This window comes from Gambusia affinis, linkage group LG05 (assembly GCF_019740435.1).
Source record: "Gambusia affinis linkage group LG05, SWU_Gaff_1.0, whole genome shotgun sequence".
Classification (NCBI taxonomy): Eukaryota; Metazoa; Chordata; class Actinopteri; order Cyprinodontiformes; family Poeciliidae; genus Gambusia; species Gambusia affinis.
Window position 1 is genome coordinate 1,605,934 of NC_057872.1, and position 27,677 is coordinate 1,633,610.

Sequence of the window (27,677 nt, forward strand, 5' to 3'; positions counted from 1 at the left end):
GTGTGGGTAATGACGATGACTCGGCTCTAAAAAAGAGGCAGAAGGGGGCAGAAAAAGAGGAGCAGAAGTCAAAACTAACCTTATGGTGTAATGTAAGGATATTTATTGAAAGAAAAACAATATTCATCACGTTGATATTCCTGACTGCAATAAGGGGACCGAAGCGTTCAAATCTTTCCTCTTCTGTAGCTTTCTTCTTGTCTTCTACTCAGCAACAGTTTGCAATTTATGTCAATGAACTAGGTCAACTTATTATTGTAATGGTTAAAAAGTAAAAGCAAAACTTTAAAGTTGAAAAACTGACATTTATTTTTGCTCCTAATCTAATCATTCAATATAATTTAAACCAAGTTCTAGAAAACAAAAAGGACAAGAGTATATACTTTTTTACAGCAATTTACTACTGTTGAGTCAAATTATTTAATTGATATCATTGTTTCAATCTAGACTAATTCTCCTCGCAACTCGAAGGGTAGATCATAATCCCGCTCTGGTTGTTGATTATTCATGAACTGCTCGTCTCTCTTGATACCCTGTAAAAAGAGAGAATATACAGTTACTGTGGGGAATGATTATCCTCATTAAAAACTAATCTACATATCAGACTAAGATAATCTGAATAAATATATTAAGGGGAAATGTTATCCATAGCAACCTGGTTACACATTAAAAATTGTTCTGGGTTCTTGTGTGACATCCTTGACGATTTGCCCAGACACTTCCAGGAAGGTTCTCTAATGCTTCATGTTTTTTTTTCCTATGTGTAGATAACGGTTCTCCCGTTGGTTCACTCGAGTCACAAAATGATACGGTTCTGTAACCCTTTCCAGACTGACGGATGCCAATAACTTTTTCAATTCTTGAATTCCTTTAAAATGGAGCATGCGGCATTGCTTTTTGAGCCTTTGTCTTATTTTCTACTTCATTTCTTTATCTGAAAGCTTTTGTTTAAGTTATTTTATGACTCTTCGAGGTTTTATGGTACATAAGCTTGGCGTTGGCAGATAAAATTAAACTCAACTTCCCGAAAAATTACAGTAGGAGCAGGTTGCTTTTGATAACATTTTCCTCTAAAGTCAAATGCTTGAGAAGTTCTTTTTATATTAAAATTTGCTTGATGATGATAAAAAGCCCTAAAAAAGCAAGAGAAATGTAAAGGGTTTAAAAGCTTTTTTTATACTTCGGTAATGCATTAAATCTTTCAAAGGTATTTGTTTCGTAAGTGTTCTAAAGAGTTTTGTTTATTTGTTTTTTTTTCAAAGACCTGAGGGTCGGTTGGTGACCTCCAGTCCTCTGCTTGCCGGTTCAGTCTGTGATCAGAGAAAAGTGGACGGTAGGCAGGAAGAGAGGAAGCCAGTGTGTCCTGACACACTCTTCTGTCACTCACGTCTTCATACAAATGGCTTTCAAAGTTCACAGGAACGCCACCTTTAACAGCCCATACACAATCACAGCATAAATATGGATTAAAACATAAATATGGATCACTATAATTTTCAGTATTTGCCTAAAAAAAACAGCCTCTTTTCACTCTCCTCTCGCCAGAATGTAAAGTGTCTGCTAATGCCTTGTTAAAGCAAAAGTGTTTGTTGTGTCTCACCAAGGCCACGTCTGTCCTCAGGATGTGGACCATGGTAGGGTTTATAGTCACCAGTAGGATAATAATAATGGGACTCTTCCTGAAACTGGTCAAAAAGACATCATATAAAGAATTGCAAAGCATTTCCACATATCAACAGTTCAAAGGGGGTGAAAGGTCATCTCCAATGTGGATGTACTTTACTTATTGACAAGATAATGTGATACAGATTGGTAAAAGGACAATTTCTAAGGCAGACCTGAAATGGTTTCTTTAAGCCACTTTGCTCAAAATAATAACAGAACACCAGTAATTGCTCTATGTACCATCACTGCTGGTGAAACCTTTATCTTCGTAAATACTAAATTTAAGCTTATAATGAAAAGCAAGAGAAATGTGAAAGGGAAATCTCCTAAACACACTTGCTACAATGATTTTCACCCCCAATAAAGTAAAATCAATAAAACAAATTAAAAACACACTTGTTAATCTTTGTTTATTCTGAATAAATGGCACACATGAGTTGTAAACTACTTCTCTTAATTCCTTCAGTGGTTAGCTAGGCAGAGATGTTTCTTATGTTTCTCAGTCTACGTGAATGCAAGTGACTTTTTCTATTAAAACCAATTCTTAAAAGATGAGCATTTCTGCTTTGCTTTCTGCTTTCTTCTTTTTCTATAATTTTATGTTAATGTCAAAATTTTCTAATGGAAATTCTAGTACAAATTTAGTCAAAAAATCTGTCTTTAACCAAAAAATGTTTTCTACATTTTTCAGAGCTGTATTATGCTTCAGCAAAAAGTAAAAAAAAAAAAAAAAAAAAAAAAAAAAAAAAGGTTTTTACATACTTTTACCAGAAGTGCCAATAAATGTTAAGGGCGCCATATAAAGTAATGGGGGGTAATGCTCAAAGAATGAAATGTTGCAGTAAGATATTGAGAGATACTGTCAGCAGGGCATAACCACATAAAATACAAGATTGTTTCAAGTCAAATCCAGATATTGCTGAAGGTAAACATGCTTAAAATCAATTAAAGTGAGGTAAGCTCTACCTTCATGTGAATTTGTGAACTGATTCTCCTCTGACCACACAGCCTGATCTGTTTTCTTTTACCTCAATAAACTGTTTTATTCCATCTTAAATCCTTGTTGGCCTTTTAAAAGAACAAAATGATAATTTCTCCAAGATCAATGTGTATTTTGAATACTAATTGTGGGCTATTGATCGATGTTCCATCCCTGCTCACAACCAAAGCTTTCATTAGTTTATTTATCCCTTTTCCTTGTTGTGGCTGAAGCCTCCACTTCCTTTGCTGCCAGATCTCTTCACCCTGTGCCTAACCTCTTTCCTTTACTCATCTGTTTCTTGGTGTCTCTGCAGATTATCTGTTGCCCTTTTCTCTCACCCCCCCCCCATCTCCTCTTCCGTCTTTCTTACCGCTGTGTAGCTCTCGTAGACGTTGCTCTCTGTTTCAGATCCAGTGTCAACGAGGAGGGTGCGTTGGGCTCCGGTGTTGATTTTTTCTCTGCTCTCGTACTTATTGGAGTTGCTGGTTGATTGACTTGACCTGCATGTAGAAATCAGAGCTTATCTACTTCATGGTTATACTGCTGATAATTAATCCCAAGTGTGTATAAACAAATATTCTAACCACCCAGTTGCCATAGAAACTTATTTCTTATGAACATTTGACCTTTCATGATTACTGCAGGGCTTTGGAAATAAAGTATTTAGCCTCATCATATTTACAATTATCAATGTTTTTATTAAGAATCTGGTGTAAAAAATCACAAAGTAGTGTGTAATGATGAATTGCAAAAAAAACCCCCCAAAAAAACATACTTGGATTTCAAAGTTGTCAATGGATTCTCCTAACTGAACCGTGACTTCCTGTAACTTTTCATTAAGTTTCCACAGATCTGTTGGTTGCTTCTCTGATTAATCCTAGCCAGTCTTATTACTGGTCATGTATTCCAGTTGTGCCACACAATAACCATTTTAGGGTGATGAACTGTAAATACGAGATACAAAACTTGTTTTTTATAACATTATCCAACTTTAAATGTATCCATATGTTAATCCTGTTGTGCTGTGTTTCTTGGTCTTCAGGATAGTTTTTGTTCACTAACATTCTCAAGCAAACCTCTGAGGTTTTCATAGAAGCTACATATCAAAAGTCAGATATCATTTTCCGTCCATGTCACCTTTATACTCTGTGTTGCTTTGGTCTATCACTTAAAATTGAAAAAAATAATAAATACATTCAAGCCCATATTCATAATGTTTAAATGGTTTTACGTGGCATCATATTGTAGTTTCTTGGCAGTACTGCATGTGTGATGCAAGGTTCAAGACATCAATTTAAACAGAGTTTTATCTAATCTTGTTTTGCCTCCTCAGCTGCCTCCAGCACATTAGCGAAAAATCATAAAATGTGTGTATCTCCTTTTCTTCCAGTGAACTCCAAAACCTTGACTTACACATCCTCTTCACTCTTCTGTCCATTCACCACACTGTCCCTTTCTGCCTCTGTGGGGGAACGAGATACAAAGAGAGCTACTCTATCAAATGTTGAATTTTATTGAAATACTAAAAAAGCCAGAGAGCAAGAGTGAATGAAAGATTAGTGAGATGTGAAAGAAATTCAATGTAAAAAAAAACAGAGGGCAAAGGAAGGTGCTGAAGGAAAGAAAAACCTGAAAGACTGAGAAGAAGGACTTGATGGTTAGACTGATGAACAAATAGAAAGAGACAAAAGGAGAGCAAGAGAAAGAGAGAGGAAGGACATGAAGCCGGCCAATGAGATAAAAGATATGAGTGCAACGTGGAAGTGACAGTTTTGAGGGATGAATGTGGAGCGAGGTAGAGGCTCAGATGGTGAGCAAAAGGAGAGGAGACAGGACACACAAACAGAAAGAGGAACACGGAGCAATGAGGTGGTGCTGAGCTGACAATTACATCATTGCTCAGAGTAATCTCTTTAGGGTCTTGTGCCAGGGAGATCGGAACACTGCAGAGACAAGAAAGCGAGGAACACTTCCCCATCCGCAGATGAAAAAGATAATCACGGGTACTTGTTTTGTCACGCCTGTTTTTCCACTTCCGCCCAAAGAAACAGCCCAGCGAATTCAACACCAGCAGGACTCCGAACACCACTGTGAAGGCCACAGTCAAATGGGTTGGCAGGCCACTCGGAGCTGGTTGCAAGCAAAAACAGAAATATCAGATTAGTGCAGAACAGGTGAAGCTAAACTGAAGGACATGTAAGGATAAAAAGACCTAACTGGTCTCTCAGCAGCTTTTAAATAATTAAGAACTAGCAGATGACAAAAATAGCTACCGCTGTTACAGCCACAAAACGTGCCTGAATTAACATGAGGAGCTAAATGAAAGCCACTGCTTGTCTAACCTGGATTTCTTCAAACTCTTAAGACTAAAACGTCTCAAATTTAAAAATTTCAATCCGTGTTATTGTCATTTTTAATAAATGTGAAAGGAAATACTTTACTTAAAAAAACAAAGGCATTTCACGGACCAAGACAGAAGAAAAATTGTAAATGTTTGTGTTGTATAGTGTGGACTGAAGTTAACAATGCCATTCATATGAATACATTTGAAAAATAAATAGTGACACAATATTTCTATGGCACAATTTTAAGCAATCGTCAAAGTAACAGAAATGAGAGATATTCACCACCAAAATAACATTTTGCAAAAAATAAAAATTGGTGTCAATTTTTGACAGGAGCTCCTGGCCAAATTTCTAATTTCTAAAATAACATTTAAATAGTCAAAGAGCCAGAAAAGTCATGAATACAGTATATAAAGCATTCAGTGTTCTCAACAAACAGGACATTATTTTCTTTCTGACACTGAATTATTGGCTTCAAATTGTTTAAGTAACAATAAATGATAATGTAGCCATTAAAATTAAATAATATAAGTCTTAAAGAGTTTTATGAAATGTTCAACTTTTAAAAACACTTTCAGGTATATTACTTCTGTCATCAAACATTGAGCAGGAAAAACTCACGCTGTGTTTTATCATCCGGTTGATCCTCTTCTATATCTTTCTTCACTGTGAAGAAAGAGAAAGGACATAAGAAACACAATCTTCATAAATGTACTGTTGACATCAGTCCTCACACGATTAATCTGGGGGGGTAACTCCAAACTGACCCTCAGTGGTGATGGTCAGTACTGCACCGTCGTCAGCATAGCCACTCTCTCCTATGGAGTTTAGGGCATTAACTGAGAAGTTGTAGGTGGTCTGCGACTGCAGACCGGTAACGGTGAAGGTTGTTGTATCAGGGGGAACGACATCTACATACAGGAAGCTGACAGACTGGTCCCAGATGTATCTGTCAAAGAAAACAACACTCTATCAAATATGGCTCCTTTGTTCCTGTGAGGATACTTGTCTTTTTGGACATTTGTCCTTACCGTATGCGATATCTCTGCTGCAAACCCCCATTAAAGCCAGGGATCCACTCTAGAGTGACGGAGTCATGGGTAACACTGACTAGACTAAATGACGAAGGTGGATCTGGGTGAGCTGAGGGTGAAAAGGAAAGTTAGTCTAAAAAGCAAATGTGTTGTTTATGCAACAATTTAATTCTTGCACACTGAAGTAAAGTCTTTGAAGAGAATTTAGTTGCTATGAAATGAGAACATATGCTATTATGAGGGAACTGATTATATGTACAGACTCTAAAATAGCACATGCCACTCTGCTCCCTACAGGGTTGTGCCCTCTATACTCTTTCCTCCTTTTTTTATATAGAGTGGTTTTATGTAGACAAATAAGTGATCATTCTAAATATGAGTGTAGCGCTATTGATGTTCTTAATTAGAGGTTACAGACAGTAAAGTATTTATTTTCTCTTTTGTGTGTGACTGTGGGCATATTTAAAAACTTACTACTTCTCGTAAGGTTTAAGCATTGAAATGTATAGTAATAACCTATATGAAAAAGAAAAGCATTGTATGATTTTGACCGACAACCACGATGTTAGCTATTAATCCATCCATATTTCCATAAATGTTGCTGGGTGTTGAGGGGCTAGTCGCTACTCTTACCAGCACAGCATTGTTGAAATGATCAAAATACATTAACCTTTTATTGCATAAGCACCAACTTAAACTGGTGTTTTTTTTCACATTTCTAGTAGTGGTCTTTGGAGTTTAATTTAACTCTGTTAACACTTTTTAAAAAGCCTGATGGCAAGAAAAAACTTCACAAGGCTGTCACAGGTTCAATTCCCAGCCAGATGACCTCAGCTGAATGTCTTTACTCTCTCTCATTACCTGTCTGACCACTGTCAAATAAAGGTCACTAGAGCCTTTATTTATAACTTTTTTTTTTTTTTTTAGAATTCTAAAGAAAGGGTAAAAATGAATTGTTAAAGTTTTGATCACCTCACTCAGTACTGTCTAATCCATCTCCTGAAAATGACAAAAATATGGCACAATTCCAAACCTGCCAACACATGGCGTTTCACCAAAACTCACAAGTCAGGGAAAGAGAGCATTATTAGGAGAAGTCAAAAAAAACTTATGGCATCTCTAGAGAAGCCTCAGAGATCCACAGCCAAGGTGAGAAAATATTTTGGCACAACATGTATTAGTCATGGACTACAGTCTGGTGTTTGTGGAAGAGCAGCTGCATTGTTGGATTTGTTGAAAAAAAAAAAAAACATGAAGGGTCTCTGTGCAGATTTTCATAAGCTACGTCGAGAACACATCAAACATGCGGAATAAGGTATTCTGTTTAGATCAAAGTCCAGACATAGAACTAATCTATGCCAAGACTTGGTAAAAAAAATGTTTGCAGACATTTTTGATTCAATTTGAAGAAGCTTGATGGTCGTGAATAGTTCTTCTTCCACTTTGAATTGTGCAAGATTTTCTGTTGTTTTGTCCTGTCAAATAACAAAATACATCTAAGTCTGATTGTAATGATTCAGCATATTGAAAATACTGAAAAGTGGGGTACTTTTGCAGGTGTCAGTGTGTGGCACTGTTTTTTCACAGAGAAAAATCACAATGTGGGTTTTTTTCATAGAAGCTCATTTAAAAGGTGAGCTCTAAAAAAATCTATTTTTATAAATTTTTGACTTAAAAAGCTCATTATTGGGGCCTGCCCATAGCAATGCATAAGGAGAGCAGTGACTGACTTGCGAAGCAAGTCAGTCACTGCCTCCATGCATTGCATGGCAGGCACCTATTGTTCTACACCCAATAGAATGTTTCTTTATTATTGGGGCCTGCCCATAGCAATGCATAAGGAGAGCAGTGACTGACTTGCGAAGCAAGTCAGTCACTGCCTCCATGCATTGCATGGCAGGCACCTATTGTTCTACACCCAATAGAATGTCTCTTTATTATTATTGGGGCCTGCCCATAGCAATGCATAAGGAGAGCAGTGACTGACTTGCGAAGCAAGTCAGTCACTGCCTCCATGCATTGCATGGGCAGGAACCTATTGTTCTACACCCAATAGAACGCCTCTTTATTGGGGCCTGCCCATAGCAATGCATAAGGAGAGCAGTGACTGACTTGCGAAGCAAGTCAGTCACTGCCTCCATGCATTGCATGGCAGGCACCTATTGTTCTACACCCAATAGAACGTCTCTTTATTTATATCTTTATTTATTGTTCTTCCATCACGTACCGCTGCGAGCCCACCCACAAAAGTGGTATCAAAACGTGCGGCTCGATGCCGAGAAGGGAGCTATTACTTTTATAAGGAATCGGACTCACGATGGCGAAGTAAAAAGCGAAAAACGACCCAAATTTCCAACTGCCGAAACGCAGAGCATAACTGACACCAACTGCCGCTTTTTTAGAGTGAGAATTTAAGCAGATTTTTGACCCCAAAGCTATTTTGAAATCGCCGTCACGCCCACAAATATCGCCCGATTGGTATCAAACTCGGTCATGACATTGATACGCATGCCTGCTCCGGTAAAATGTGTTCGATATTTCTCTAGCATTTACGGTTTTCTGTCAAGGTGCTTCAGAGCAAAATCATGGGACAGGGTAACTGACGCTCTCCCAGGTTCACTTCCATGTATTTCTGAAAATTTTCTGAGCCCTGCACACACTATTTTTTGTCTCATCACTGCAATTACTGTGAATGAGGTAAAAATATGAATTGCGGTACTATCGGAGAAGACAAATAGCCCTCTTATACGCTTCAAACGGTTTTTGAATATGTATTACGGTTCCTGAACGGCAAAGGTTTGTTCGGAGTGCTTTTTCCATATTAATTGGCTGGGTGTCTCACAAAGATAGAATTTTTTTCCCCCCTTTCTGTCTCAAACACACTGACAGTTAGCAGCTGATCCATTACCATAGCAACGGAACACATGGGGCCAGAGCAGCTGATTCATGGGAGGACACTCTGGAATGAGCTGGCCTTTATAACTACTTGTGTTTTGGGCATTTTATAACAGATTTTAACAAACCATTGTTACACACAGGATTATGTGTCAGTTTTAAATAAAGCTTAATGGAAATTTCCCAATAAAAGCCCCAATATCTCTGTCAGGTGAGTGCAGCGCCGTAATATCTCTGCCTATATTATCTTTTCCTCTCAGGTTATGGCACTGGCTTGCGCAGCAAGCCAGTGCAATGGCATTAACCTTTGACCTAATGATATTAAATAGGACTATCAGAACACCATATCTGTAGTTCTAACTGACACTCAGTTAAAACAGAGCTTCCATTTAGAACTACTGGCTGTTTAGGCCAGTAAATAAGAGATTTAACCCAAACACTGTTAGGCTTTGGATTAGTGTGGGCATTTAATATGAAGCTTATGTTTATTTTTCAAAATAAAAGCCTTCATATTGCCCTCAGGTTAATGCATCGCCGTAAGGCGATGCAATAATATTAGAATGCTTTATATTCTTCTCTCAGGTTAGGGATCTGCCTTGCGCAGCAAGGCAGTTCATTAAGATAAGACTTTTACCTTAAATAAACTATTAGCTATTTTTCTTACTTATTAGTCATTTTAAATATACTGAATTGAGTAAGTCAATTACAGAAAACATTCTAATGATACCCCACATGCTATTGGCAACACTTAGGCAACACTTTCTTTGATCAGAAAAACTAACTGCTTCAAACTATTAGGATTCCATCTCTCCCTGTGTGTTTCATTCTCATGACAGTTGAGCTGCTCTTTAGAACTACAAAGACTGAAGGTTAGAACTACAACATGGTGGAACTGTCAGTTACTACAGAGGAGGACTGAGCTGGCCTTTAGAACTATTTGTGTTTTGAGCATTATAGAAACGATTTAACACATTCACTGTTACACATGGGATTAGATTGACCATTTCTTATGATGCTTACTGAAAATTTCAAAATAAAAGCCTTGGCAATTTTTACATCATATATTTGCTCATTTTTGCTTGACGTGATTGGTTTATCCAAAGCACTCTTAGACACTGGATTAGTGTGGGCATTTAATATGAAGCTTACTGCAAATTTCAAAATAAAAGCCTGAATATGACCCTCAGGTTAATGCATCGCCGTAAGGCGATGCAATAATATTAGAATGCTTTATATTCTTCTCTCAGGGTAGGGCTCTGCCTTGCGCAGCAAGGCAGTTCATTAGCATTTTATCTTAAATAAGCTATTGGGTATTTTTTTGTCTTTTTAGCCATGTTTAGTATACTTAATGGTGTAAGTCAAGTATAGACAACATGCTAGTGAGCTGATTATCATGCTGAATCGTGCATGTCCATGTTAGTCAACATTCTTGTGATTCTCCACATGGTTCTTTGGAAGTTTTTAAGCTTAGCATTGATGCTAATTGTTACCATCAGAACGCTGGGTCCAAACCGACGGGCACACTTTGGCAGGCCCCAGTTAAATTTCTTCAGGAATTTTCTAGTTCTTAACTTATTCTTCCGTCACCGTTAATGCGGCTCGTACCGCTGCGAGCCCAGCCACAAAAGTGGTATCAAAACGTGCGGCTCGGTCCCGGGAGGGGAGCTATTATTTTTATAAGGAATCGGACTTATGACGGCGACGTAAAAAGCGAACAAAGAGCAAAATTTCCAACTGCCGAAACGCAGAGCATAACTGAAACCAACTGACGCTCCAGTAGAGTGAGAATTGAAGCAGATTTTTGACCCCAAAGCGATTTTGAAATCGCCGTCACGCCCACAAATATCGCCCGATTGGTATCAAACTCGGTCATGACATTGATACGCGTGCCTGCTCCGGTAAAATGTGTTCGATATTTCTCTAGCATTTACGGTTTTCTGTCAAGGTGCTTCAGAGTGAAATCATGGGACAGGGTAACTGACGCTCTCCCTGATTCACTTCCATGTATTTCTGAAAAGTTTCTGCACAATTTTTTGTCTCATCACTGCAATTACTGTAAATGAGGTAAAAATATGAATTGCGGTACTATCGGAGAAGACAAATAGCCCTCTCATACGCTTCAAACGGTTTTCGAATATGTATTACGGTTCCTGAACGGCAAAGGTTTGTTCGGAGTGCTTTTTCCATATTAATTGGCTGGGTGTCTCACAAAGATAGAATTTTTTTCCCCTCTTTCTGTCTCAAACACACTGACAGTTAGCAGCTGATCCATTACCATAGCAACGGAACACATGAGGCCAGAGCAGCTGATTCATGGGAGGACACTTTGGAATGAGCTGGCCTTTAGAACTACTTGTGTTTTGGGCATTTTATAACAGATTTTAACAAACCATTGTTACACACAGGATTATTGTGTAATTTTTAAATAAAGCTTAATGGAAATTTCCCAATAAAAGCCCCAATATCTCTGTCAGGTGAGTGCAGCGCCGTAAGGCGCTGAAAAAATCTCTGCCTATATTATCTTTTCCTCTCAGGTTATGGCACTGGCTTGCGCAGCAAGCCAGTGCAATGGCATTAACCTTTGACCTAATGATAATAAATAGGACTATCAGAACACCATATCTGTAGTTCTAACTAACACTCAGTTAAAACAGAGCTTCCATTTAGAACTACTGGCTGTTTAGGCCAGTAAATAAGGAATTTAACCCAAACACTGTTAGGCATTGGATTAGTGTGAGCATTTAATATGAAGCTTATGTTTATTTTTCAAAATAAAAGCCTTCATATTGCCCTCAGGTTAATGCATCGCCGTAAGGCGATGCAATAATATTAGAATGCTTTATATTCTTCTCTCAGGTTAGGGATCTGCCTTGCGCAGCAAGGCAGTCAATTAAGATAAGACTTTTACCTTGAATAAACTATTAGCTATTTTTCTTACTTAGTCATTTTAAATATACTGAATTGAGTAAATCAATTACAGAACTCCCAGATTCACTTCCATGTATTTCACACACTATTTTTTGTCTCATCACTGCAATTACTGTAAATGAGGTAAAAATATGAATTGTGGTACAATCGGAGACGACAAATAGCCCTCTCATACGCTTCAAACGGTTTTCAAATATGTATTACGGTTCCTGAACGGCAAAGGTTTGTTCGGAATGCTTTTTCCATATTAATTGGCTGGGTGTCTCACAAAGATAGAATTTTTTTCCCCCCTTTCTGTCTCACACACATATGACAGTAAGCAGCTGATCCATTACCATAGCAACGGAACACATGAGGCCAGAGCAGCTGATTTATGGGAGGACACTCTGGAATGAGCTGGCCTTCAGAACTACTTGTGTTTTGGGCATTTTATAACTGATTTTAACAAACCATTCTTACACAAATGATTAGTGTGTAATTTTTAAATAAAGCTTAATTGAAATTTCCCAATAAAAGCCCCAATATCTCTGTCAGGTGAGTGCAGCTGCTGAAAAAATCTCTGCCTATATTATCTTTTCCTCTCAGGTTATGGCACTGGCTTGCGCAAGCCAGTGCAACATTAACTCTTGACCTAATGATAATAAATAGGACTATCAGAACACCATATCTGTAGTTCTAACTAACACTCAGTTAAAACAGAGCTTCCATTTAGAACTACTGGCTGTTTAGGCCAGTAAATAAGGAATTTAACCCAAACACCGTTAGGCATTGGATTAGTGTGAGCATTTAATATGAAGCTTATGTTTATTTTTCAAAATAAAAGCCTTCATATTGCCCTCAGGTTAATGCATCGCCGTATACGATGCAATAATATTAGAATGCTTTATATTCTTCTCTCAGGTTAGGAACTGCCTTGCATTAGCCTTCATTAGACTTTTAACCTTAAATAAGCTATTAGCTATTTTTCTGACTTATTAGCCATGTTTAGTATACTTAATGGTGTAAGTCAAGTATAGACAACATGCTAGTGAGCTGATTATCATGCTGAATCGTGCATGTCCATGTTAGTCAACATTCTTGTGATTCTCCACATGGTTCTTTGGAAGTTTTTAAGCTTAGCATTGATGCAAATTGTCAGCATCAGAACGCTGGGTCCAAACCGACGGGCACACTTTGGCAGGCCCCAGTTAAATTTCTTCAGGAATTTTCTAGTTGGGGCCTGCCCCATAGCAATGCATAAGGAGAGCAGTGACTGACTTGCGAAGCAAGTCAGTCACTGCCTCCATGCATTGCATGGCAGGCACCTATTGTTCTACACCCAATAGAACGCCTCTTTATTGGGGCCTGCCCCATAGCAATGCATAAGGAGAGCAGTGACTGACTTGCGAAGCAAGTCAGTCACTGCCTCCATGCATTGCATGGGCAGGAACCTATTGTTCTACACTCGATCAGAACTCTTTATTGGGGCCTGCCCATAGCAATGCATAAGGAGCAGTGACTGACTTGCGGCAAGTCAGTCACTGCCTCCATGTTGCATGGCAGGCACCTATTGTTCTACACCCAATAGAATGTTTCTTTAATCGTATTATTTATTATTCTTCCGTTACCGTTAATGCGGATCGTACCGCTGCGAGCCCACCCACAAAAGTGGTATCAAAGCGTCATGGCTCGTTCCCGGGAAGGAGCTATTACTTTGGTGGGATTTGGAGTTACCATGGCGACGTAAAAGCAAAAACGACCCCAAAATCACTAACGAGCTCACCAGGTGCAAGTCTCGTCGTCAAGGGACGAGGCAACCAGTAAATCCTGAAAATACCCTATTTTTGAGGATTTTCTGTGTCGTCATAACCTTATGTAGAGGCGCCATTCAAACTTCATTTTGTAGATACGTCCGTGATCTCTTTTAAAGTGAAGACAGCACGTCAATATGTATTATGGTTTGTCCACAACTTCTTTCTAAGCGACCCAAAGTTTTTGATTTTTGGAAAAATCAGAGTGTGAAGGCGCTCCGCTAGAGTGAGAGTCAGAGTGAAATTTCGACCCCAAATCATTTTTTAACTCGCCCTCACGCTCACAAATATTGCATGATTGGTATCAAACTTGGTCATGACATTGATACGCGCGTGCCTGCTCCGGTCAAATGTTTTAAATTATCTACAGTTTTCTCTCCAGGTGCTTCAGAGCAAAGTCATGCGCCAGGGTAGCAGACAGATCTCACTGATTCACTTCCATGTATTTCTGATAAATTTCAGACCTTACACTTTTTTATCTCATCGCTGTTAATACTGTGAGTGAGGTAGAGATATGAATGGCGGACTATGTGAGACGACAAATAGCCCTCTCATATGCTTCAAACGGTTTTCGAATATGTATTACGGTTCCCGAACGGAAACAGTTTTTGCCATGCTTTTTTAGTCAAACTGGCTGGCTCAAACAGAGAATTGTCTCCCCTGGATGTCTCACTCACAGCTGGCAGAGAGGATTATTTACCATGGCAACGGAACCCAGAGCAGGGAGAGCTGCTGAGGGACTTCAAATCGCATCACTGTAGTTGAACTACTAGTTCAGTTAAAACAGAGGAGGACTGAGATGGCCTTTAGAAAAACTTGCTGCTATGGGCTGTATATAACTAATTTAACCCTGTCACTGTTACACATGGGATGAGTCTAGCCCTTTGAAATGAAGCTTACTGAAAATTTCAAAATAAAAGCCCTTGAAAATTTTACATCAGGTCATTGCTTTTTGAGCGTTATATGACTGATTTAATCCAATGACTGTTACACATGGGATGACTTTGACCCTTTCAAATGAAGCTTAACAAAAATTTCAAAATAAAAGCCTTGGGAATTTTTACATCATGTAATTGCTCTTTTTGGCTTTATGTGACTGGTTTATCCAAAGCACTCTTACACATTGGATTAGTGTGGGCATTTAATATGAAGCTTACTGCAAATTTCAAAATAAAAGCCTCAAAATGCCCCTCTGATAGTGCATCGCCGAGGCGGTGCAGTGATATCATTCTGCATTATCTGTTTATCCGAGGTTAGGGAACTGCCTTGCAGCAAGGCAGTTCATTAGCATTAGCCTTTTAGCTTAAATAAGCTATTTTCATTTTTCAGACTTATTAGCCATGTTTAGTATACTTAATGGAGTAAGTAAATGACAGTAAACATTCTAATGATACCCCACATGCTACTGAAAGTATTTATGCTTATATTAGCATATTTGCTCATTTTAGCTAATGCACTTGCTTTATCATACTGAATGTTGCATGTCCAGCTTACTTAACATTCTTGTGATTCTCCACATGCTATTGATTACATTGCAGCTTTCTTTAGCATTGATGCAAATTGTTAGCATCAGAACGCTGGGTCCAAACCGACGGGCACACTTTGGCAGGCCCCAGTTAAATTTCTTCAGGAATTTTCTAGTTGGGGCCTGCCCATAGCAATGCATAAGGAGAGCAGTGACTGACTTGCGAAGCAAGTCAGTCACTGCCTCCATGCATTGCATGGCAGGCACCTATTGTTCTACACCCAATAGAATGTTTCTTTAATCGATTATTATTTATTATTCTTCCGTTACCGTTAATGCTCGTGCCGCTCTGAGCCCACCCACAAAAGTGGTATCAAAGCGTGCGGCTCGTTCCCGGAAGGAGCTATTACTTTGGTGGGATTTGGAGTTACCATGGCGACGTAAAAAGCAAAAAACGACCCCAAAATCACTAACGAGCTCACCAGGTGCAAGTCTCGTCGTCAAGGGGACGAGGCAACCAGTAAATCCTGAAAATACCCTATTTTTGAGGATTTTCTGTGTCGTCATAACCTTATGTAGAGACGCCATTCAAACTTCATTTTGTAGATACGTCCGTGATCTCTTTTAAAGTGAAGACAACACGTCAATATGTATTATGGTTTGTCCACAACTTCTTTCTAAGCAACCCAAAGTTTTTGATTTTGGAAAAATCAGAGTGTGAAGGCAGCTCCGCTAGAGTGAGAGTCAGAGTGAAATTTTCGACCCCAAATCATTTTTTAACTCGCCCTCACGCTCACAAATATTGCATGATTGGTATCAAACTTGGTCATGACATTGATACGCTGCGTGCCTGCTCGGTCAAATGTTTTCAAAATTATCTAGCGCTTACAGTTTTCTCTCCAGGTGCTTCAGAGCAAAGTCATGCGCCAGGGTAGCAGACAGATCTCACTGATTCACTTCCATGTATTTCTGAAAATTTCAGACCTTGGCACACACTTTTTTTATCTCATCGCTGTTAATACTGTGAGTGAGGTAGAGATATGAATGGCGGGACTATGTGAGACGACAAATAGCCCTCTCATATGCTTCAAACGGTTTTCGAATATGTATTACGGTTCCCGAACGGAAACAGTTTTTGCCAATGCTTTTTTAGTCAAACTGGCTGGCTCAAACAGAGAATTGTCTCCCCCTGGATGTCTCACTCACAGCTGGCAGAGAGGATTATTTACCATGGCAACGGAACCCAGAGCAGGGAGAGCTGCTGAGGACTTCAAATACGCATCACTGTAGTTGAACTACTAGTTCAGTTAAAACAGAGGAGGACTGAGATGGCCTTTAGAAAAACTTGCTGCTATGGGCTGTATATAACTAATTTAACCCTGTCACTGTTACACATGGGATGAGTCTAGCCCTTTGAAATGAAGCTTACTGAAAATTTCAAAATAAAAGCCTTGAAAATTTTTACATCAGGTCATTGCTTTTTGAGCGTTATATGACTGATTTAATCCAATGACTGTTACACATGGGATGACTTTGACCCTTTCAAATGAAGCTTAACAAAAATTTCAAAATAAAAGCCTTGGGAATTTTTACATCATGTAATTGCTCTTTTTGGCTTTATGTGACTGGTTTATCCAAAGCACTCTTACACATTGGATTAGTGTGGGCATTTAATATGAAGCTTACTGCAAATTTCAAAATAAAAGCCTCAAAATGCCCTCTTAATGTGCATCGCCGTAAGGTATGCAATAATCATTCTGCATTATCTGTTTATCCAGGTTAGGGAACTGCCTTGCAAGCAGGCAGTTCATTAGCATTAGCCTTTTAGCTTAAATAAGCTATTTTCTATTTTTCAGACTTATTAGCCATGTTTAGTATACTTAATGGAGTAAGTAAATGACAGTAAACATTATAATGATACCCCACATGCTACTGAAAGTATTTATGCTTATATTAGCATATTTGCTCATTTTAGCTAATACACTTACTTTATCATACTGAATGTTGCATGTCCAGCTTACTTAACATTCTTGTGATTCTCCACATGCTATTGATTACATTGCAGCTTTCTTTAGCATTGATGCAAATTGTTAGCATCAGAACGCTGGGTCCAAACCGACGGGCACACTTTGGCAGGCCCCAGTTAAATTTCTTCAGGAATTTTCTAGTTGGGGCCTGCCCCATAGCAATGCATAAGGAGAGCAGTGACTGACTTGCGAAGCAAGTCAGTCACTGCCTCCATGCATTGCATGGGCAGGAACCTATTGTTCTACACCCAATAGAATGTCTCTTTATTATTATTATAATTACTTCTTCCGTTACCGTTAATGCGGCTCGTACCGCTGCGAGCCCAGCCACAAAAGTGGTATCAAAACGTGCGGCTCGGTCCCGGCATTGGAGCTATTATTTTTATAAGGAATCGGACTTACGATGGCGAAGTAAAAAGCGAAAAACGAGCAAAATTTCCAACTGCCGAAACGCAGAGCATAACTGAAACCAACTGCCACTTTTTAGAGTGAGAATTTAAGCAGATTTTTGACCCCAAAGCGATTTTGAAATCGCTGTCACGCCCACAAATATCGCCCGATTGGTATCAAACTCGGTCATGACATTGATACGCGTGCCTGCTCGGGTAAAATGTGTTCGATATTTCTCTAGCATTTACGGTTTTCTGTCAAGGTGCTTCAGAGTGAAATTATGGGACAGGGTAACTGACGCTCTCCCTGATTCACTTCCATGTATTTCTGAAAAGTTTCTGCACAATTTTTTGTCTCATCACTGCAATTACTGTGAATGAGGTAAAAATATGAATTGCGGTACTATCGGAGAAGACAAATAGCCCTCTTATACGCTTCAAACGGTTTTTGAATATGTATTACGGTTCCTGAACGGCAAAGGTTTGTTCGGAGTGCTTTTTCCATATTAATTGGCTGGGTGTCTCACAAAGATAGAATTTTTTTCCCCCCTTTCTCTCTCACACACACTGACAGTAAGCAGCTGATCCATTACCATAGCAACGGAACACATGAGGCCAGAGCAGCTGATTTATGGGAGGACACTCTGGAATGAGCTGGCCTTTAGAACTACTTGTGTTTTGGGCATTTTATAACAGATTTTAACAAACCATTGTTACACACAGGATTATGTGTAATTTTTAAATAAAGCTTAATGGAAATTTCCCAATAAAAGCCCCAATATCTCTGTCAGGTGAGCACCATGTTGCAAAAATCTCTGCCTATATTATCTTTTCCTCTCAGGTTATGGCACTGGCTTGCACAGCAAGCCAGTGCAATGGCATTAACCTTTGACCTAATGATAATAAATAGGACTATCAGAACACCATATCTGTAGTTCTAACTAACACTCAGTTAAAACAGAGCTTCCATTTAGAACTACTGGCTGTTTAGGCCAGTACAGAAGAGATTTAACTCAAACACTGTTAGCCATTGGATTAGTGTGAGCATTTAATATGAAGCTTATGTTTATTTTTCAAAATGAAAGCCTTCATATTGCCCTCAGGTTAATGCATCGCCGTAAGGCGATGCAATAATATTAGAATGCTTTATATTCTTCTCTCAGGTTAGGGATCTGCCTTGCGCAGCAAGCCAGTGCAAAGATAAACTTTTACCTTAAATAAACTATTAAATAGCTATCAGAACTTAATAATGCATTTTAAATATACTGAATGAGTAAGTCAATATTAGAAAACATTCTAATGAGTCTTATGCTATAAATAAACTATTAGCTATTTTTCTTACTTATTAATCAGAAAAACTAACTGCTTCAAACTATTAGGATTCCATCTCTCCCTGTGTGTTTCATTCTCATGACAGTTGAGCTGCTCTTTAGAACTTCAAAGACTGAAGGTTAGAACTACAACATGGTGGAACTGTCAGTTACTACAGAGGAGGACTGAGCTGGCCTTTAGAACTACTTGTGTTTTGAGCATTATAGAACCGATTCAACACAATCACTGTTACACATGGGATTACATTGACCATTTCTTATGATGCTTACTGAAAATTTCAAAATAAAAGCCTTGGCAATTTTTACATCATATATTTGCTCATTTTTGCTTGACGTGATTGGTTTATCCAAAGCACTCTTAGACACTGGATTAGTGTGGGCATTTAATATGAAGCTTACTGCGAATTTCAAAATAAAAGCCTCAATGTGCAATGATATCATTCTGCATTATCTGGTTCTCTCAGGTTAGGGAGCTGCCTTGCATAGCAAGGCAGTTCATTTGCATTAGCCTTTTAGCTTAAATAAGCTATTACCTATTTTTCTTACTTATCTCCCATGTTTAGTATACTGAAGGAATTAAGTAAATTACAGAGAACATTCTAATAATATCCCACATGCTACTGAGAGCATTCATGCTAACATTAGCATTTTGGCTAATTTTAGCTGATTCATTTAGTTTATCATGCTGAATGGTGCAAGTCCATGTTAGTCAATATTCTTGTGATTCTCCACATAGTTCTTTGGAATTTTTGAACTTAGCTTAGCATTGATGCAAATTCTTAGCATCAGAACGCTGGGTCCAAACCGACGGGCACACTTTGGCAGGCCCCAGTTAAATTTCTTCAGGAATTTTCTAGTTATTGGGGCCTGCCCCATAGCAATGCATAAGGAGAGCAGTGACTGACTTGCGAAGCAAGTCAGTCACTGCCTCCATGCATTGCATGGCAGGCACCTATTATTCTACACCCAATAGAATGCCTCTTTATTATTATTATTATAATTAACTTCTTCTTCCGTCAACCGGAATGCGGCTCGCACCGCTGCGAGCCCACCCATAAAAGTGGTATCAAAACGTGCGGCTCGTTCCCGGCAGGTGTGCTATTATTTTTATAAGGAATCGGACTTATGATGGCGACGTAAAAAGCGAATAAAGAGCAAAATTTCCAACTGCCGAAACGCAGAGCATAACTGACACCAACTGCCGCTTTTTTAGAGTGAGAATTTAAGCAGATTTTTGACCCCAAAGCGATTTTGAAATCGCCGTCACGCCCACAAATATCGCCCGATTGGTATCAAACTTGGTCATGACATTGACACGCATGCCTGCTCCGGTAAAATGTGTTCGATATTTCTCTAGCATTTACGGTTTTCTGTCAAGGCGCTTCAGAGTGAAATCATGGGACAGGGTAACTGACGCTCTCCCAGGTTGACTTCCATGTATTTCTGAAAAGTTTCTGCACAATTTTTTGTCTCATCACTGCAATTACTGTGAATGAGGTAAAAATATGAATTGCGGTACAATCGGAGAACACAAATAGCCCTCTCATACGCTTCAAACGGTTTTCAAATATGTATTACGGTTCCTGAACGGCAAAGGTTTGTTCGGAGTGCTTTTTCCATATTAATTGGCTGGGTGTCTCACAAAGATAGAATTTTTTCCCCCCCTTTCTGTCTCAAACACACTGACAGTTAGCAGCTGATCCATTACCATAGCAACGGAACACATGAGGCCAGAGCAGCTGATTTATGGGAGGACACTCTGGAATGACCTGGCCTTTAGAACTACTTGTGTTTTGGGCATTTTATAACTGGTTTTAACAAACCATTGTTACACAAAGGATTAGTGTCAAAAATCTCTGCCTATATTATCTTTTCCTCTCAGGTTATGGCACTGGCTTGCGCAAGCAGCCAGAGCAATGGCATTAACCTTTGACCTAATGATAATAAATAGGACTATCAGAACACCATATCTGTAGTTCTAACTAACACTCAGTTAAAACAGAGCTTCCATTTAGAACTACTGGCTGTTTAGGCCAGTAAATAAGAGATTTAACCCAAACACTGTTGGATTAGTGTGGGCATTTAATATGAAGCTTATGTTTATTTTTCAAAATAAAAGCCTTCATATTGCCCTCAGGTTAATGCATCGCCCGTAAAGCGATGCAATAATATTCGAATGCTTTATATTCTTCTCTCAGGTTAGGGAACTGCCTTGCGCAAGCAGTTCAATGCTGATAGTCTTTTAGCATTAATAAGCTATTACAAGTTATTGCACTGTCTTATGGAGCAAGACAGTGCATTACCTTTAGATTAGCATTTCACTGTGGACTAATATTATTGCACCCTCTATGGCGATGCAATAATATTATTCTGCAATATCTTTTCCTGCTAGGTTACTGAACTACCTTGCGAAAGGCAGTTCATTTGCATTAACCATTTAGCATAAATAAGCTATTAGCTATTTCTCTTACTTACATATAGTAAAAATAAACCTTTTTTTTTTAAAATAAAAATTTTCTATACATATAATTTTTTTGTTTTTTCAAAGCTGACACGTCAGCTGAAGCATACACATGGAAAATGTCAATCACTGATTGGTTGACACATACCATCTTGTATCTATGCCTGTGATGTATGGTGCAGAAGTTGCCAGCCAGCTGCTATGATAGGTGGGTTTGTGTTCCCTCCATTAAAAAATTTATATTAAATATTATAATTAAACAGAATTAAATTTAAATTAAAATTAAATTTAAATTAAATTAAATCCAACAGAAGCCCGCATCAGCTGACACGTGGAAGCTGACACTCAGCTGAAGCAAGTCATACACATGGAAAATGTCAATCACTGATTGGTTGACACATACCATCTTGTATCTATGCCTGTGACGTAAGGTGAAGAATTTGCCAGGCAGCTGTGATGTTTGCATTTTTTAAAATCGTTGCTATGCAAAGCTGACTGGTCAGCAGCAGGTTACGTCATAGAAGCGGGAAAAGCACCATCTCTGATTGGCTGCCACGTACTACCAAGTCGTCGAAGCTTCTGGAACTTTCTGCTTCCGAGTCTGCTTCGGTCAAGGTAAGAAGTGTTTGCGTTCTCTCCATAAAATATACTATTTCAATATTTCATTTGATTACAGTATTATTAAAACTGCTTAGACATAATGTGTTCTTTGAGAAATGTGCTCAATTTTAAAAGTTTGACTGCTCTGGAATATTTTGTTGTGGCTCTGATAGCGTACCTGATAGCTTGATGGAACAGGATTTTTGTAGATTTAGCCAATTTATTCCTAGCCCTCATGATATATGATATAGTTCCGCAAGTGCATCTTATGTCACTTACCAGTCGCAAGTTGCTCTCTATAACAGGTTCATGTGTTATTCAGTTCGGTTCGAGTGTAGTACGGTCTGAAGCGCAGCACCTGCAGTCATTTATCTGTTGATTTTTAGCGTGACTCAGCAACGGAGAACATCGCGGTTCTGGTTCTGATGGACTAATCAAACTTAGCCATTTTATTTTAGCTTGAATTTAATAAAATAAGTTCATGATCTGAGATTGTATCATTATGTTTGGCCCAGGAATGAATAAAATAAAATATCTAGGTTTATTTTGTGTGTAAGACCTTTGACGAAAGCCGGTTAGCGAGTTGCTAACATGTAAACAAATAATGGTTCCGGTTTGCTGCGGAAGTCGCTCCCATAAATCACACAAAGGGAATTTGGAAAGGTGAAGATAAATGTTTTAGATCCACAGGAAGCTAAATAATTAAATGTTGCAGTGTTTTTAAGTCTCGTAATTTTGTTCGTATTTTTCTATGTGATATACAGTCATACATTGGGATTGGATGAGATATTTTTCCGGCTGGGAGCGTGTGGCTTTTATTTTGCGTGTCAGAAGAACATTAGAGGATAGATTCAACGACTTCATACTAATGTTGAATTCACATCAATTTGATTTGAGCGTTAGGGCCGTCGACTTTACATTCAAAGTCTATGTGTGGCGTGTTTGCAAAGCTAGCGGTACGCAGTTGAAGCCTTTCAGGCTTTTTTGAGCCTGCCTGTATTTGATCAGCAGTTTTCCTGCACATTGTGAAAAGCTTCACACTTGTGAGACATTTAGTCGGGTTTTACTTCATTTTTTGCATATGTAATGCTTAAGTTGCTGCATGATTGATAGGTTTATGCAGTCCAGCACGTACTTTTACTGCAGGAGCATTAATTACATTTCCACAGAGGTTATTGTACTATACTGATTGGACTTTCAGTGTTTGGATAATTGTTTACAGTTTAATTTGAGGTTAAATCACACAGGATGAATCCCATATTTAATTTGCATTGGTTTGTAATTTTGATGTTTAACATGTTTTAACAACTTTTATCTTTTACTTTAAAGAGCTTATATAGTAAATGATTTGGTTAAAGTTTATTTTTCCATTTACATAAGAAAAACCTGTTAGATTTATTTGTTTAATCTGTTTTTTTAATTACATTTTTGACCAAGTTGTAAAATGCACGGATGTTTACACCAGTTGTGAAAAGTATATTGGTCCTGTTTAGAAGCCTCAGAACAGTTTGAACTTTGTCCTTATATTAAGAAAAAAAACAAACCTATTTTTTAAAAATATATATTTTTACGATCCTTTATTAATTGAAATTTATTTTTCTTGTATTTACAGCTTTTCTCTTGTGCGAGACTTGCCGATTTGGAAGTTTTCCACTGCTGCCTGCTGCGATTCTCACCTCTGCATCACCACATCATCTCATACCTCTATCCTACAGACACATATTTTATCTACATATTCAGACAAGTTCTTTTGCACATAGTAACATTCAGTTACACACATTCACACACACACACACACTTATTTAAATAACCAGCTTCCCCCCCCCCCAGGTGTCTTCTTTTTTTCTACTGTGGTCTTACAGGATGCCCCGTAGGGGACGGCGCTCGGAGGCGGCCAAGGTGAGATGGAGGAAGCTGGAGAGTGTGCCGGTCGTCGCCAAGGTATATCAATTACACATTGCAGTAATTGTTTTTGTCTAACAATAGTTCTTACTGTACTTTGGACTTTAAGTATGATTATAATCATTTCTGTGTTTATAGCCTGGGACACCACGCTCGCACCCAGCGCTTGGAACCCGACTCGGTCTCCGCCCGGCGAAGGTAGGCTGTCTTTTTATATTTTAGTCACTTATTGTTGGATGATAACAGTCATTTGGTTTACTCATTTTATTTATGTCTTTAGATGTCCCGACTGCTGGAGGGTGGCCTGCCCTACCAGGTATGTTCATGACAAGTTCAGTATGTTTTATGTAGAATAGCGCAATCCAGTTATGTTTGTACTTAATCTAAACATTTTTTAAATAATTCTTTTGCAGATGTCGCCCGTGGTTCGTCAGGACGAGGAGCCCGTGAGCAGTCGACTTCTCGTGCGTATGTATATCAGATCTTTGTTGTTTTCTTGTTAAATTTTCAAAGCCATTAAATCCTAATCTTGATAATTGCACATCTGTAAACAGGCCGTGGGACGGGGCGTCGCCATCTGGTGGAGACGTGGCCAGCTTCCCGGGTGACCAGACGGAGCTGCAAGTTGGTTCTGCCTACTGCCGAGGCTCTGGAGAAGAAGGTACTTTTTTATCGATTTCATACACAAATCTTGGTTTGAATGATAAAACTCTATAAGCAAACCTTAATGTTTGTTTTTATTTTTCAGTTTGCTCTTTTGGTTGGTGATTCCCATCTGCGTGCTATTGTGGATGGGTATTCTACCATGCCAAAGGGCGACTTCTCCTTAGGGATGCTTGCATCCCCTGGAGCTTCTCTTGAAGAGTTGCGGCTTGAGGTGCTGGATGCAGTTCTGCCTCGGCCCCGGTGATCTGTCTTCTGGCCCCAAGTAACAACTTGACCGCCAGCAGGACCTCGTGGAGGCGGAGGCGGCGTTTGGCGCTTTGTTGCGTACCGCAAATCTGCAACTCTCTGCTAATGTAAGTATAATATCCACTGCATTTATCCATAATCAAATATATCAGAACACCTGGCATATGTTAATTTGTTAATTTATTTGTCTCAATTTTTACAGGTGGTCGTTGTGGACTTTCCCCCACGCCTTGGCGTGAAGGAAAGTGTGCAACAGCTGCTGCGGCAGGAGTTTCAACGTGTGGCTGCTCAGAGAAGTAAGTGACATACACAATTTGTGTTTAGACTAAAACTTCAGCAAATTAACATTTTATAGTTTTCAGGGTTCAGATGTATGTAAAAATTATTTATTTTTCCTTTCGTATCTACTTTTCTCAAATTACGACATTGTTAGTGTGATTGACATTAAGAATGACACTTTCTTTTTTTCTGTCTAGGTGTTCGGTACTTGCCTGTCACTGAACACTTCCCGTTGAGCAGCCTAGCCTTGTGGAGCAGGGACGGCGTAAGTTGAATAAATTTTTAGAATTGTATTTTAAAAATGTTATTTAGGTGTACTGTATTTTATAAAATATGTTTATATCTTCAGGTTCATCTGAGCGATCGTCCTGGGATGGAGGTCCTTTCTCAGTTGCTTGAGGCGGCGGTCTCTTCGCAACTTGAGTTAAGTGCACCGAAATCTCCAGCTCCTGTGATGTTGGCTCCTCCCCCCCCTGGGACGGCATCCCCCCCCGCGGTGAGACGTCCCCTGCCCCGGCTGGTTGTGGTTGGCGAGGTGGCTGCTCCGCGTCGTTCGGACCCCTTCGCCTGGACTGTGGTTGGTGGCCGTAAGGTACTGGATACATGCTTAGTTGATTTAAGCAAAATCTTGCATGTTTAATTCTTTAAGAATCCATGAATGTGTATGTTTGACTTTTTAACGTGTCTGTTTTGTGTCTGCCTCCCTGAGTGTCCATTTCAACTTTTCCTTAAAGTACAGATCATAAACTACATAGCAGTTTTTTAATTGTCTTGAGGGCAAGTAAAACTTTTCAGAAGATCATGTAAATGTCAAAAACCACCTATTTTTAGTTTACAAACATAAAATATGAAATGAAACATGACATCCCTTTGTTATTTGAAATCTCATCTTCAAACAATAAGTATGGGCTGTATTTTGTTTTTAAGAAATGGGGGAAACTTGTGCAAGTAATGGTGAAAAGAGCAACTGTGACAAGTGGTAACAGAGTAATGGCAAAAACAGTGAGATAGTGATATTGATTGGTGTCACACAGACTTCATAATTTATATGTAGTTTGTAGAATCAAATATACTTTATTGATGTCGAAGGGGAAATTGCTTATTTGCTGAAAAGGTGGTTCATCCAAGGTGTAAATATTAGTTAATACAAATGAAATCATAAGTAATATATAATTTATGAAAATGTATACGTAACTGTGATATTGTAAGTAGTTTAAAAATGTGACTAAATATAAAATAAATAGACAAAATAACAAGTGCACACTTATATTAATCTATAAATGAGTCCAGGAAAAACTTGGAGAAAAGACACTCACAGTCTGGTTATTGTATATGAAAAATTGTGTAACTAATAAATATGCAGCAGCCAGGTTTGCTATTTTTTTAACTTGAAGTCAAAGAGGGAAACTTGGAGCCATATTGTGAGGCACAGTGAAGATTAAAATGATGATGATGGCAGTTTTATTAGACATGTAGATAATCTGAGGCATAAAGGGTAAAATGAGGTAATGGTAGGGTCAGAGGCAGGTACTCAGAGGTCCAAGCAGAGGAATGGCGGCTGTACAGCTGTAAGGAGTCGATCACCAGGGGTAGAGGAAGAGCTACTCCCCACCAGCTAGTAAGCAGCTTCCAGCCATGGTAAACTCAGGAGTTAAGGTAGAAACCCTTTGTGAGTTTCACAGTGAAAAAATAAACATTTTCCAACTTGAAATTTTTGTAACTCCTGTATGTATAGTAACAGTTTATCCAAAAGAAAAAAGTGACAATTTAGGTTGTGCTGGAGGAAATACCACACAAAACACTAAGATAATTTCTTTTGAGGAAATGCAAAGGTAAAATCAAAGTTTGTTAAAAATGACAATATATGTATAAAACGGCTTCCACTGAATATAATTTTTCATTGTTTACAGTCGCCTCATGAGGCCAGGTGGTGATGGCTATCCACAGGCCACTGGGAGGATGGTTGACCAACAGGTATGATTTTCTTTACCTCAAAGCAAAACATGTTGTGACCTCGGTGTACAAATGAATCTATTTTAAGCTATTTTTTGATTTTACAGGAGACCTGCTGGATTCTTCCATCCCCGAATCCTGTGTGGTTCAGCGTTGCTGGAGGAGATGGACGGATCGTTCTCTGCGTCTGGCCTTGCGCTCCGATACCTACATGTTCTCCGACGAGGAAGAAGGTATTTTATTTTATTTTTAAATAATCATTTGAATTTGATGTCCCACAGTTTGTTTTTAACAATTATATAATTTCTTCTATTTTTTTTTATAGAAGACGAGTCCGGCGTCGTCCAATTTCCGATCCTCCAAGCTGAATCGGTGGAGCGGCAGGTGTGACACTGTTTCATAAAATATATCACAGTCTTTAAGATAATAAATATATATTTTCAGTTTGCACCAAGTTGATAGCTTCTGTTGATTTATAGATGGAGGAGGCGCCGAGAGAGACCACCACGCCAGCTCGCGCCAGGCACGGAGTCCGGTTCCCCCGATGGACGTCGAGGCCCCTGCCGAGTCCTCTTCCGTGCCACTGGAGGACCATGTCCGGGATGGGAGCTGCCAGGTAACTCCTTCCTACCATCTCAGTCACAACAAATGGGTGGAAGAGGGCAATGTGTTGTGGAGAAAGTTGACATATGTGGTTCTGTGTATGTGAAGATGCCAAA

The 27,677-nt window shown here is 38.9% G+C and overlaps 1 protein-coding gene and 1 pseudogene across 1 annotated transcript; one reads left to right on the forward strand and one right to left on the reverse strand.

Annotated features, from left to right (window-relative positions):
• Positions 1-284: 284 nt before the first annotated feature.
• LOC122831053 (nephrin-like) lies at positions 285-21,718 on the reverse strand. The gene is made up of 10 exons (XM_044116966.1): positions 21,622-21,718; positions 6,024-6,135; positions 5,760-5,941; positions 5,614-5,658; positions 4,655-4,777; positions 4,061-4,109; positions 3,018-3,147; positions 1,601-1,685; positions 1,265-1,428; positions 285-533 (listed from the first exon to the last, which is right to left on the reverse strand). The coding sequence occupies exons 1-10, from the start codon at positions 21,716-21,718 to the stop codon at positions 444-446; spliced, it is 1,077 nt and encodes a 358-aa protein (XP_043972901.1). The 3' UTR covers positions 285-443.
• A 2,057-nt stretch (positions 21,719-23,775) lies between these two features.
• LOC122831054 lies at positions 23,776-25,704 on the forward strand (annotated as a pseudogene).
• The last annotated feature ends 1,973 nt before the right edge of the window (positions 25,705-27,677 follow it).

Coding starts and splice junctions, on each gene's coding strand:
- LOC122831053 (XM_044116966.1), bottom strand. CDS start 21,718: ATGGTATGTGTCAACCAATCAGTGATTGACATTTTCCATGTGTATGAC. Junction 6,136..21,621: donor GTCAGCTGATGCGGGCTTCT/GTTGGATTTAAT, acceptor TTTCACCCTCAG/CTCACCCAGATCCACCTTCG. Junction 1,686..3,017: donor TCTACGAGAGCTACACAGCG/GTAAGAAAGACG, acceptor CTTTTTGACCAG/TTTCAGGAAGAGTCCCATTA.